The sequence below is a fragment of the Pyxicephalus adspersus genome, chromosome 8 (genome assembly GCF_032062135.1).
Source record: "Pyxicephalus adspersus chromosome 8, UCB_Pads_2.0, whole genome shotgun sequence".
NCBI lineage: Eukaryota > Metazoa > Chordata > Amphibia > Anura > Pyxicephalidae > Pyxicephalus > Pyxicephalus adspersus.
The window spans coordinates 29,113,197-29,126,031 of NC_092865.1; the positions used below are offsets into that span (position 1 = coordinate 29,113,197).

Genomic DNA, 12,835 nt, shown 5'->3' on the forward strand with positions numbered 1-12,835 from the left:
CTACAATCTATTTTGAATGCTGCAGCCAGGCTTATCCATCCTTGCTACCGCTCCTCTTCTGCTGCATGTATTTGTAGTACCCTCCATTTGTTTCCATTTCACCTTAGAATCAAATTCAAGCTCCTGTGCTTTGCCTTCAAATCTCTCCACAGGTATTGTCCCACTTACCTTTCTGACCTGGTAAAAAAAATACTCCCCTAGCTGCTCTCTTCGCTCCTCCAAATGACCCACTAATGACTTCCTCACTCATAACCTCCTCACAGGCACGGCTCCAAGACTTTTCAAGGGCTGCTCCGACTCTCTGAAATGGTCTTCCTCATCCTATTCATCTTGCTCATACTTTCTGTTCATTTAAAAGAGCACTCAAAACCAATTTTTTTTTATTAAACTTGCCTACCCATCTTCTTCTGTCTTTTAAAACCCTCACTACTTCCCACCACTACATATCTCCCTACCAATTGTGTGTTCCTTCCCCTACCTTCTAGATAGTAAGCTCTTTACGTCCTTTCCTTCTCCTGTGTCACTGTGTTTCTGTCTGTGATTTCCAACCCCTTTTAAATGTAAAGTGCTGTGTATTATGTTGGTGCTATATAAATCCTGTTTATTATTAAATATAATAACAATTACCCAATTACCCACCTTCAGTATTTTCATAATTTAGTTTACTTTGAATCCCCAGTATGAATATTGCACTGTGCTTGCTGTTTAATAAAAATGTTGGGAAGAAATAGATAAAATTTGAGGCGACAGAGACCATCTGGACCATGAGGACACACAAGCTGTTCTACAGGAAATCCAGAGCTTTGCCTCTTACTTGTATCACTGGGAGTTGATCAGGCACCCATTAAAAGATACCAACGGAGCTACTTCAAATGTTTGCCTGATCAAAATAAACAGAAACATATACAGCATATATGTCCGCAATAAAAACTTTGTGGCAGAAGCAATTTGTTTTTGGGGGGAATTTGTAAAGGAAGATGGGGGAATTTCTGTTTGGATGGAATTTAAGTTTGGAAATTGAAATTGTGTTGAGGAATGGGGATGAAGGAGGGCTGTGTGCAAATCTCTGTGTACTTTATGTTATTTTCTCACGACACCTGAGCAATGTCCCTTACAATCTCCTAATTTCTGAACACTTTATGTTATATACTCCTGAGCCCCTTGCTCTAAGATTCTGTGTGAGTTTTAAAACCATTATCACAGTGAAAAGGTTACTAGCAGCTACTGTGATAAGGTGACTGCTTCGGACTGGTACATGGGTACAGCAGTTCCATGATATTGGAATTTTGGTCATGACTGTGCATACTATATCATATGATTCTTCTTAGATGCTTTTCTCACATAGGGAAAACAGATGTGCACAAGTTATGGCATGTTAATTTTTATAAACATACTCAAACACACATGTATAATACAAATGGTTATTATTAGCCATTTCCTTTTTAATACCTTCTGTGGCACAGAACTGAAAGGTCTATTCTTCAGAATAAAAAAATCATTTGTAAAGGGGTTATATTTTACATTAACTATATTAAACATTGTTTGGGGTAATGCCTTGAAAATAGGAAGCAATATATATAAACTATATGTGCTGGGTCCAAACAGTGCAACCCACTGTATGTTTTGCTTATATTGATGTGGTTTAAAACCTTGGATCCGAAATCAAAACAGAGTTTGACAATAGTCTATTTTTTGAGGCCTCTTGATATAGGGAACCTCAACTACTGCCATCACCAAAAGATCTCAGGTAATATTCAGCTAGTGCAATACTACAAACCACAATACTACAATTCAAGCATGAGCTATGAAATACTTTTGTAGTGGTACAAAATCCTGTTCAGGGATCACATATATGCGGAGTGCATTATCTAAAAACACCATCTAGTGGCTCTTTATGTTGCTTAAAGGACACAGTGCTTTGTGCTTCTAAGAGCCAGCTCCAGGACTTTGGATAATGCAAGAAAAGGGTAATAGGTTAGGTTTTTATTGCTCTTCTGTGACACCTGCCCGTCTTCTTTTCTTGGAGAGAGAGGAATTTAGGGAATATATTCCCAGTAAAAGAACAGAACAATATATCTGACAAAACATCTAAAATTTCTTTTAAAAACAAAAGTTTTGTCTTGAGTTAGAGTTTATAGAAGCAATAACCAACAAATTAAATGCTCTAATTTTAACATCTTTTGGTCTACAGATTTTCTAAAATAATATTTACAAGACAAAATTGTGAAAACAAATTTGTTATTTTGAGCATACCCCCGCCCTGATTTGGAGGCACTGTTCCTCCACAATTAGTATTCTACTGAAATGAATACAGTTTAAGTGGGCCTTTCAATAAAATGGAAAGTATGCTTATGCTAGCCATTCCTTCCTTCTATACATCAGCTTCTATATGTCAATGAAAATGAACCTGTAAAAGGATACTGCTAAAATTAAACATACCTTACCCTTGTTTTTCGCCAGAGGAACCTAGGCATGGACCATATCACTATTCTGTGATTTTGAGTACAGAACGCAGAGCAAGTAAAACTTTGTGAGATAACCCTCTTGCAAAAGATTAAAGTGTCTTCTTCCGAAATGTTGCCTGTCTGCTTTCAACACGACTTCATTCTGGAAAGTGGGAAACATCACAGTCAGCAATTTGGAAGAGAACTACAATGTAAGAGTTATAGTCACTTTCACCTTCGTGATTTTAGGAGTATGGTGCCTGGCAAGTGTAAATGGACCTCCAATTTAAGAAAAGGCCTTCTTTATTCAAGTAAGGTATTGCTTATTTTGGAAAAGAAAGGTAATTGATCATTAAACAGTTATGTTAAATTGACTCTTCCTGAAGTCTGTGTACTCTGGTTTCTTCAACTCACACTTTAGACACCGCCACCGTGTCTTGTAGCTAAACTGGAGACAGTAGGAGGAATGACAATGAACATTCGGCAACCAGGCATCCAATACACTGAGAAAGTTGTCAGAAAAGAAGAGCCAAAGGCCATAGAAATGTGCGACAATCAATAGAAAACAATTAAAACATGAAACAGTGGAAAGAAATTGAAGCTAGGTTTGGGTTTTGTCTTGATCATCACAATCAAGGACAATATTTGTACTGTCATTGTAAAAATAAAGGTAATTTCTGTACTTTTACCTTTTTCACCAAAGATTTGTTTTCCTATTGTGTTCTTTAATAACGCAATATAGGAAATCCCTAACTTTTAGACTTTTTTAGTAACATATTTAAAAAAGCCTACAGCATATGTATACGGCAGTAAATTTAACTGAACAAGCCAGTCTTTATGCTGAATGTGAAAAATTACATTTACTGCTTTAGAATCACTCCTCAGAATGTATCTATACAGCATAAAGCCTATTATCTTCCACAGACATCTGGCATTTATTATATTAAAATCTCAGATCAATCTCAATAAATATATTTATTTTTTAAAAAATATATTGTTTAATTACAGTCTATAGATAGAACCTAATTAATAGGTTTTTTTACTTGCTCCAAAAAGCTCTCAGATCAGACATTGCTACTCCTGAATGCTCCAAGCTATGCTTTCACATGCCAGTAGCCGGCATTTCTGAAATACAGTGCACACACCAAGAAGCCTATGAAGGTAGAACACATTCTGTAGCTAGGAGTTCAAAGATATGCAATACTGCAGAAATGACAGCTCACAAAAAGTGCAGCCCAGCTTTGGGAAGACAAAGGGCTCACAATGTAGTAATCTGGCTTTTCATTTTTATTATTAGTGTACAGAAGAGAGCACTAAGGATCTTTGTGCTCCAAAAGGCATGCTTACTCTTAAACTAAGTGTAATTAAGTTGTTCAAAATGTAGCATAAACAGGACTATTAACAAAAAATATCTTTTATTACAGCAATTTATGTACAAGCCATAGTATGTCAAAATAAGCCCTCTAGGCTCTCATAACAAAAAAACAAAAGATAAGCCTTTCAATTGCATAAGTAACAAAACAAGCTTGAATCCAATCCATAAATAATAGACATATATATATTTAACATCCAATATATATTTACAATCCTAAGGTAAGACATACTACTACTAGGTGATATTTAATGACCTTTAAAACCCACAGGTACGTCAGTCATATTTTTTTTATATCTTGAAGAAGGGAGAATTCATGAAAAATGTATTTAGATCATGCAAAATACATATTACAAAATAAGAGGTCATGTGATCTTTATGTTTGAACATGCAATCATCTTTTTTTTTGTAATGTATCAATAAAAGTGATTCTGCATTCCAAGGCAGAACTGAGTTTAAATGACAGAGAACTAAAATGGTCCTTTATTCATTTAGAGGAACTGCACTTGTCAGTTATCAGTCCCTGATAAATCCTCACATAACTTCACATAACTCCTCATGAAAATAACCTTTGCAACATTTTGATTTTATTCATCAGCATAGATGTTCTTCAAAATCTGCCATAACATTGCTCTGAAAGAACATGTCAATGGTCCCGCCCATCTGCAAAGAGAAAAAAAGGAAATCATGTGAATATCTGTAAACAAAATCTTGGTTATCTTGTATACTCTGGAGCTGAGCCCTGGAAATGATAATGGCATTGGTGTTTTCCTTTCCCTCAACTGAAGCACTGAATAGAATGCATTCCTGCTATGGGGTCAGCCCATCCAAGGTTAGCTGTCAGTTGTTTTTTAATTGCCATCCAAAATTCTATAGAAGAGTTTTTCCCCTTTTTTATCCCAAGAATATTCCAAAATAAATAACCATTTAAAAGAAAATGTATGTTTATGCCAAAAGATCCACATCATTCAACCCATTCTGTCTGTGCCCTGGTCACCCTGGACCCTTCCTGGCCTTTTACAAGATTCTGAAAGGAAAAGCAACACATAAATAAGATCACCTTTCTATCAACCTTTCATAAAACCTCTGTTCCTCCTAGGTGAATCTAATCTGCAAGAAGCAAAGTTTTAGGAAACAAAGGGTGACAGATGAGCTTATCACAGTATTCCCTTTACTTCCTATAGGGCTATTCATTTTAGAGTTTTACTTTATTCAGTTGTTTTAAAAGCTATCTAAAGGATATGATTACAGCTATCGCACTAACTGTGTATACTCATATGTAAGCAAGTTGTGCTGGGATTGTCTGCTGAGTGCCCTTAACTGCCTGTGCAGAAATCTAAATTGGGAACACTAGCCTAGCTCCTTGACCATCAGTGCAATGAATGCAGACTAGTCTGTTTATTGGCGTTGCTTACTGGTTGAAAGTACCAAACCCCAGGCCAATTGGTGTAATTTTTACACAGGTTTTGCATGTATGGAGAAATTCATAAGGTGGTCATACACTAGAAGAGATTGTTGAGCAATACAAAAAAAAGTTGCTATTGTCTTCCAAGGTACAAACCAGGAAAAAAAAAAAACATACTTGGAGTTTAAAGGTTTTTTTAATCATTCCCCAATGCAAAACTATGCACACAAAAATGACCGTAGTAGAAAATGTGTATAACTGAAGAATTGCTTCAGAATAAAAAATTTTTCTGAATTTTTTGAATTGTGCCAAAATGTATTGTATGGTGGTATGCTACTGTATATGCATAAACTTTTTACAGCAGCCTATAACATACCGTCTCTTTGCGGCGCCTTTCCTGTTCACGTTTCCTTGCAAGGTCGCGGTCTACTTTAACACGTTCATTTAGGATTGTCTCAACTTGTTGTGCCTCTTTAGCAGTCTCTTGTACAGCTAAGCATTGCACAACAGGGGTCTTAATTTCTGGTGATGAGATAACTGGTGATGAGGTAACTTTTTCTATATCCTTCTTTTCTCTGTAAAAAAAAGGAAACAAAAAAAATAATAAAACAGATTTTAACTTTTCACTGTATTCACTTTATTTCTCTGAAATGGTAGGGGGAAAAACGATTGTGAAATTGTAACTTTATATAAAAAAAAGGACGCTGGTACTCATTTACCTCCCATTCTATCTTTTCACATTTAGTAATTGTAGGTATAAGGTAGCACATGACTTACTCCATGTTACAAGGCTCGGACAATATGTTCATCACATGGGGATTTATAGCCTTATGTAAAATATGAGTTCTGTGACTTGATTAGTGTGTCTGCATCTGTGGATGTCAGAGTTAAAGTGAACTTGATCAACCCCAAAACTTCTAAATGCATGCACCTTTTTCTTGTCTGTAAGTATGCATTAGAATTCTTAGGTTGAATCAATCATCTAAATATCATTGTAAACTCATAATATATATCTGGTTGATTTATAAATGGAGCCCCAAGAATGACCCGTCAGATGATTGTCTGGCATTATCATGATCATCCGCAAAAATCTGGGCGCAAGTACATTGGTTCCTCATAACCGACTGACATGCTTTTCCATAGAAGAGAATTCAGCCTGGTGCAGCTCGCCCATAACCCCCCCCCCATTGAGCAGAATGATGCTGTGTGTACAGTGCTCATTTGTAACTAAAAAGGATCCAGCTATAGTATTCTGACGTCTGCATGGAGCTTTAGGCATATGAGATATTATTAACATGACCAAAAGAATCTTACAGTTCAATTAGGTAAACCATGCCCAGGATATGGAATAAAGCCTAGTAGTTAGATTACTTAATCTAAAGGGAAACATGCTGTCTTTGGAGATAATATCAGAGGCATACATTTACCATAATACATATTTTAGAGGCAACAATAAAATTATAGAGACAGGGTGTGGGGGATGATGTAAGGGGAGATGGTGTTTAATGAATATACAGAGAGTTCCCCACCCAAAATACTTCTAGACCTGTCAGCATAAAATCAGAAAAACAGTGCCTACCTCTCCTAATATTCTCTTGCAGCAGTTTTATTTACAAGACTACAGGGATTTTTTTTGAGTAACAATTGATACTTATGCAGAAAAAAACAAGGATCACCACAATGAAAACAAAAACTTTAAATCTTCTATCTGAAAACACGGAATACTTGCATTTTCTTTAATTCCTGAGCTTTGAGTGCTTTCTCTCTTTCTTTGGCTATTGCAGCCTTCTTAAATTGCTGGAAGCAGTCACTTGAGGATTTGATGTTTACAGGAACAGTGCTCAGTGCTTTGGAAAAATTAGCCCAGCTTGTGCTGGCAACCTTCAAAGCCTTGAAGAAAAATAAGAAACTATGATAATTACCCTAACAATCACTGACAAACTGATATCATTCAAGGTTTATTTTCTTTTATATTTTTTACTTGCGATTCTATACATATGCACTGCCACTTGAGTTTCCTATTCGGAAGCAATCAAGTAGAAAACGTCTCAATCACGCTGTAATGTGAACAAGCCTTACATGCGTGTCTGAGCAAGAGAAAGCTGTAACCACAATATGAGGGTGCCAGGAGGCATATCAGTGGGATGGGGAATCGAAGGTGGGCAGTCAGTCTCCCCTTGTTCTTAAAGATAGAGATGTACTTTAAAAGTGGACCCCAGAACAGAATGAAAGTTCTACTTACAGTATTTAGTAAAAAAAAAAAAAAAAATACACCACCACAGTAGATACTAGGTATAGGTGCTTAATTTCACCTTTATATATAAAAAAATAAAAAAAAATACCAAAAAGAAATAATTTATCATATTGGTTACTATGATAAGGACAGATAGTTATTCTACCTGTCCTGAAAAATCCAGGGCCCAAGAACAGACAATGTGGTGCCTGAGCTAACAGCTGTAGAGAGTTAAGCTTAGTACACACTAGCAATAATTATTGTTAGAAAACAAACGACTAATGATTATGCTCAAATATTTTGAGCGATCTTATTGTGCACAATTCTGTACATGTTGTAACAATACAATCATTTAAATATAATCCACCAATATTGTACACACGCTAGAAACGATCGTTTGAACGATGCAGGAAGTGACATGTAAAGGAGAAAGTGTACTGCAGAACCATCCATAATCACTGAACGACCGTACACACAATAGATAGTGAACGATCGTCTCTCAATCAGATCCGCCAGGACAGTCGTTCGTTTCCAGCGACAATCCTCGTTTGTTGTGCACTTTTTTTGTTAACGATTATCGGATGATCACTTGTTAGTCGTTCGTTTCCAGCGATAATATTTGCAAGTGTGTACGCAGCTTTAGTACAGCCAGGCAACCCGCAGCCTAGTTGGGCACTCCCTATCATAGAATAGCAGGTCTGGGGCCAGGACATATATTTAGCAGTAGACAGGACACTGGTTAAGCTTGCCATGGATACCACATTCACCAAACCAAGGTAAATAGTCATGGTGGTTTATCTATATTGCTTTGCTTCAATAAAGATGGGCAGAGCATACATATTTAAAAATAAACATTTTAGAATATGAAGGTATTATTGCAGTTTCTGGTCCCTGCAACTTTAAACCCACAAGAAAAAAACATAATATTACATATGCAACAAAAACACCAGTAGTCTTCTATTCAGGCTTTACGTGCCTACACTGCAAAAAATTCCTAGACACATTTCACACTATAGTGCTCTTTTACAAGGCATTAAGTCTGATAGGAAGATTTAACCTTACGTCTGGTCATGTTAACTTTCCCCCCATTTTACTGAAAAAAGGAAAGCCAGTCACTTCTTCCCCACCCTGGACATTCGGTCTTTCTGGCGGTGGGAGGTAGAGAAATGGTAAAACTACTATCAGTCTATATTCTGACTGCTATCAGTCTATACTCCCATCATTCCTTACTCTAATAAAAACTAAAGGATATGCCTCAGTCTACAGATACTGTACAGTAAAAACCTAACAGGGGTTTTATCACTACCCCACTAACTTTCTCAGGTTAATAAACTGTGTCTGGTTTAAAAGAACATCAGATAAAGCAGGAGAGATGTGTGGCTTGCACTACAAATCTCTCAGATAAAGATTTAGGTAAATTTAAATAATATATACACACACACACACACGCTTCAGAAAGTATTCAGTTTTGTTTGTTGCAGCTGGAGGCTACAATCTTGTATTTTTATTTATTTTCTTAAAATGTGGAATTTGACAATTTTGTGAATTTATCCCAAAAAAAAGAAAATTAAAAAGCTGAAGCACATTTACAAGTAACTGTTCAACAACATTTGAAGTTTAGCTCAGGTGCCTCCAATTTCTCTTAATTGCTGCGGAGATGCTTCTGCACCTTGATTGGAGTCCACCTGTGGTAAATTAATTTGATTGGACATGATTTGGAAAGGGGCACGCATCTCTATAGAAGGCCTCATAGCGTACAATGCATCTCAGAGCAAAACCAAGCCATGAGCTCACAGGAACTGCCTCAGGAGAAAGGATTGTTGCAAAACACAGGTCTGGGAAAAGCTACAAAAATGTCTGCTGCACTGAAGGTTCCCAGGAGAACAGTGGCTTCTATAATTCTCAAATAGGAGAGGTTTGGCACAACTATGACTCTACCAAGAGCTGATTGGTCAGTAATCAGGGAAGAATGGCATTAGTGAGAGAGTTGAACAAGATCTAAATGATCACTCTGAGCGCCAAAAAATCCGGTGTAGAGATGGGACTAAAGCTGCGTACACACGGCAAATTTTTCTCGCCCGATAATCGGTATCGGCCAATTATCGGGCGAAAATCTGCCGTGTGTACAGTCGGTCGTCGTCCATCGTCCGACGACCGTCCTAGCGGATCCATGGACGATGGACGACGACCGATCCTAATGAAAGGGAAGGGGAGAGCGCGCAGCAGGGTGCCGCTCCGTCGCTCTCCCCCTCCCCTCTCCATAGAGCATGAACGGTGCTGTATGTACAGCATCGTTCATGCATCGTGCAGTCTTTTCTCGTTGGAAAGGATCGTGAAAGATCCTTTCCAACGAGAAAAATTGCAGGTGTGTATGCAGCTTAAGTTCCAGAAGGACACCCACAACTGCAGCCCTCCACCAATCTGGGCCTTATCCTCAGTGCACCCAAATGGCTCTCTTGAAAAATGATTCTCTTGTCTGATAAAACAAAGATTAAACTGTTCTGCTTCAGTTCTAAACTTTGGAAACCAGGCAATTCTTTACTGCTACCAAACACTATCCTAAGAGTAAAGCATGGTGGTGGCAGAGTCATGTTGTAGGGGTGTTTTTCATCAGCATGCCCTGGGAGACTGGTCAGGGTTCGAAGGAAAGCCAAATGGAGCAAAGTACAGAGACATCCTCATTGAAAACCTGTTCCACAGTGCCCAGGACCTTAGACTGGGTCAAATGTTCACCTTCCTACATGACAATGACCCAAATCACACAGCAAACACAACACATGAGTGGCTAAGGGAAAAACTCTGCGAATGTCCTAGAGTTACTCAGCCAGAGCCCTGACTTTAAGTCATTCTAGAGATTTTCAATAGACTTCAATGGCTGTCCATGAATGGTCAGGGGCTCTTCATCCAGCCTGACTGAACTTGAGCAGGTTTGCAAGGAAGAAGCAAAACATCCCCCAATACAGGTGTGCAAAGCTTGTTGCTTTAATTGGAGACTGTAATTGTTGCCAAAGGTACTTTAACTAGATACTAAAAGTTCTGAATACAAATGTAAATGTGCTATTTCAATTTTTTTTAATACATTTAAAAAATTGTCTAAAAATCAGTTTTCACTTTGTCATTATGGGGCACTGTGAGATGATAACTTGTTTCCCTCATTAAACAATTGTAGAATCAGGCTGTAACATAAAATTGAAAAAAGTGAAGGGGCCTAATTACTTTCTAAAGCCACTGTATATGTTTTGATTGCTATTTATAAAAAACACATCAATAATACATTTCTATCTTGAATCTGCCCTGATAATTTGAATTTATAATCTGGAGTTGTTATTTAACATCTCTGTACATACAAAAGGAAAGACAAACTGACTGGCATTAAACAAATACCTTTGTTGGGGTTTTGGCGTCACCATTGCCTGCAGGGGCTGGAATGTCGCATACTACAGGAGTCTGTGGTAGGTGAGCTTTTTGGAATTCATTTGGGACAAGATCTAAAAATCCAGAATGAAAGAGACTTATTTAAATAAATCCCATGTGATATTCTTTAAATATTTAAATGTAAAAATGTTAATCATCTTTTGTTATCTATATAAAAGGGTTCACAAATGATTTTAGGCCTGAACTAAAAAAGAATCTGCTGTAAATGTATACTTACTTTCCCTTTTGGGTGCATCACCCATGTCATAATTGCAGTCTACAGCTTCTTCACGTTGGAAGACATGAGCAGTTTTTTCATTGATTAAGGTTCCTGGAGTCTAAAAAGATACCAAGAACAGACCATGCTTTTTACATTTAGTTTTACAGTTTATTAATGAAAAGAAGTAAACCCATCCTATGATGGAAAGTACCGTAAATACCCGAGTTTAAACCGACTTTTTCAGTACCCAAAATGTGCTGAAAAAGTCACCCTCGGCTTATACTCTAGTCAGGTATCAACCCAATTGAGATGCGGGTGCTGCCGATGAGACTGGTGTCCCTCTGCCTGCAGAGGGAACCCCTAATGTCAGTGGATGGGCACAAGCCGTGCCCACATCACAACACCATGTACAGGCTCTGCTGCCAAGAGATGAGGTTGTGCACCTGGTGCCTGGCACAGGGTCAGCTTTCTGTTTGCCCAGGGTGCCAATCACAGAGTCGCTGCCTTTAAAGTTGCTGTAGAATAAAAAAAAAAAAGTTGCACTTTGCCCATCTGCTGTCCCTGGGTGGCTGAGTTCACTATGAGGGTCCCAGGAGGACTGAATGCCCCCATGGTACCTAGCAGACCCCCACCCCCTCCTCCTTGTGCCTGGTACTCACCCTGTCTGAAGCTGGAGAGGAGAAGAGGGCTCTGGCTTGCAGCTGCTGATCCCAGGCTCACCGTCCCTGCTTGCTTTGCATGTGCAGGAGGAGAGTGTTGTAGGGAGCAGCACTGCCTCCTCTCTGAGCACACACAGGGCTTCTGCACAAGCCTCTGCATACATAAGGCTACAAAAGGAGGATGGCAGATGAAGGGGACACACAGGCCTGTCCTACACAGGACACTGATCTAAGGGGTGCCATTCCCATTATCTGGGGCCACATTGTACCCATACCCCGCACTGCCTCCGGAGCAGCCATTGCACCCGCAGACCCCCCCGGATCAATATCTGCAAATATTGGTAGAATGCGGAGACCTTGTAGCTTACCCAGGGACAGCCAGAAAAAGACAATGGGCAGTACCCCACCTCTGTGCCGGGGACCCAGATCGTAGCATCACATGACCGAGCCAGACCGCCAGATATAAATTCAAAAATACATGAGAGGATCAATTCCTTCTGTCACTGTCACTCGCGGCTTATACTCGAGTCAATCAATTTTTCCTGTTTTCCAAGGTAAAAATAGGTACCTCGGCTTATACTCGGATCAACTTATACTCGAGTATATACGGTAGTATTTAGCATATACTCATCAGTTCAAACATTAAAACCACCGACAAAGTGAACAACAGTCTCTTACAACTGACATGTAAGAAACAGAACGGAATCTTGGATCAATGGAAGAAAGTGGTCTGGTCTTGTATCAGTTTTTTTTTTTTTAGGAACAAGTGGAGCCAGCTACAGTTAGGTCCGTAAATATTTGGACAGAGACAACTTTTTTTTTTACTAATTTTGGTTCTATACATTACCACAATTAATTTAAATGAAACAACTCAGATGCAGTTGAACTGCAGACTTTTAGCTTTAATTTAGTGGGTTTAACAAAAAGTTTGCATAAAAATGTGAGGAACTAAACCCTTTTTTTAACGTAATCACTTCATTTCAGGGGCTCAAAAGTAATTGGACAATTTACTCAAAGGTTATTTCATGGACTGGTGTGAGCAATTCCTTCATTATGTCATTATCAATTAGGCAGAAAAAAGGCCTGGA

General features: G+C 38.4%; 1 protein-coding gene across 2 annotated transcripts in view; it reads right to left on the reverse strand.

Annotated features, from left to right (window-relative positions):
• Positions 1 to 3,862: 3,862 nt before the first annotated feature.
• BRDT (bromodomain testis associated) overlaps positions 3,863 to 12,835 on the reverse strand; it is a 44,437-nt gene continuing 35,464 nt past the window's right edge. For both annotated transcript variants that reach the window (XM_072419889.1, XM_072419890.1), the window contains 5 exons: positions 11,107 to 11,206; positions 10,839 to 10,942; positions 6,951 to 7,111; positions 5,598 to 5,796; positions 3,863 to 4,479 (listed from right to left, as the gene is read on the reverse strand). In XM_072419889.1, coding sequence (XP_072275990.1) covers positions 4,411 to 4,479; positions 5,598 to 5,796; positions 6,951 to 7,111; positions 10,839 to 10,942; positions 11,107 to 11,206 — 633 coding nt within the window. In that variant the 3' untranslated portion in view covers positions 3,863 to 4,410. The remainder of the gene's footprint in view (positions 4,480 to 5,597; positions 5,797 to 6,950; positions 7,112 to 10,838; positions 10,943 to 11,106; positions 11,207 to 12,835) is intronic.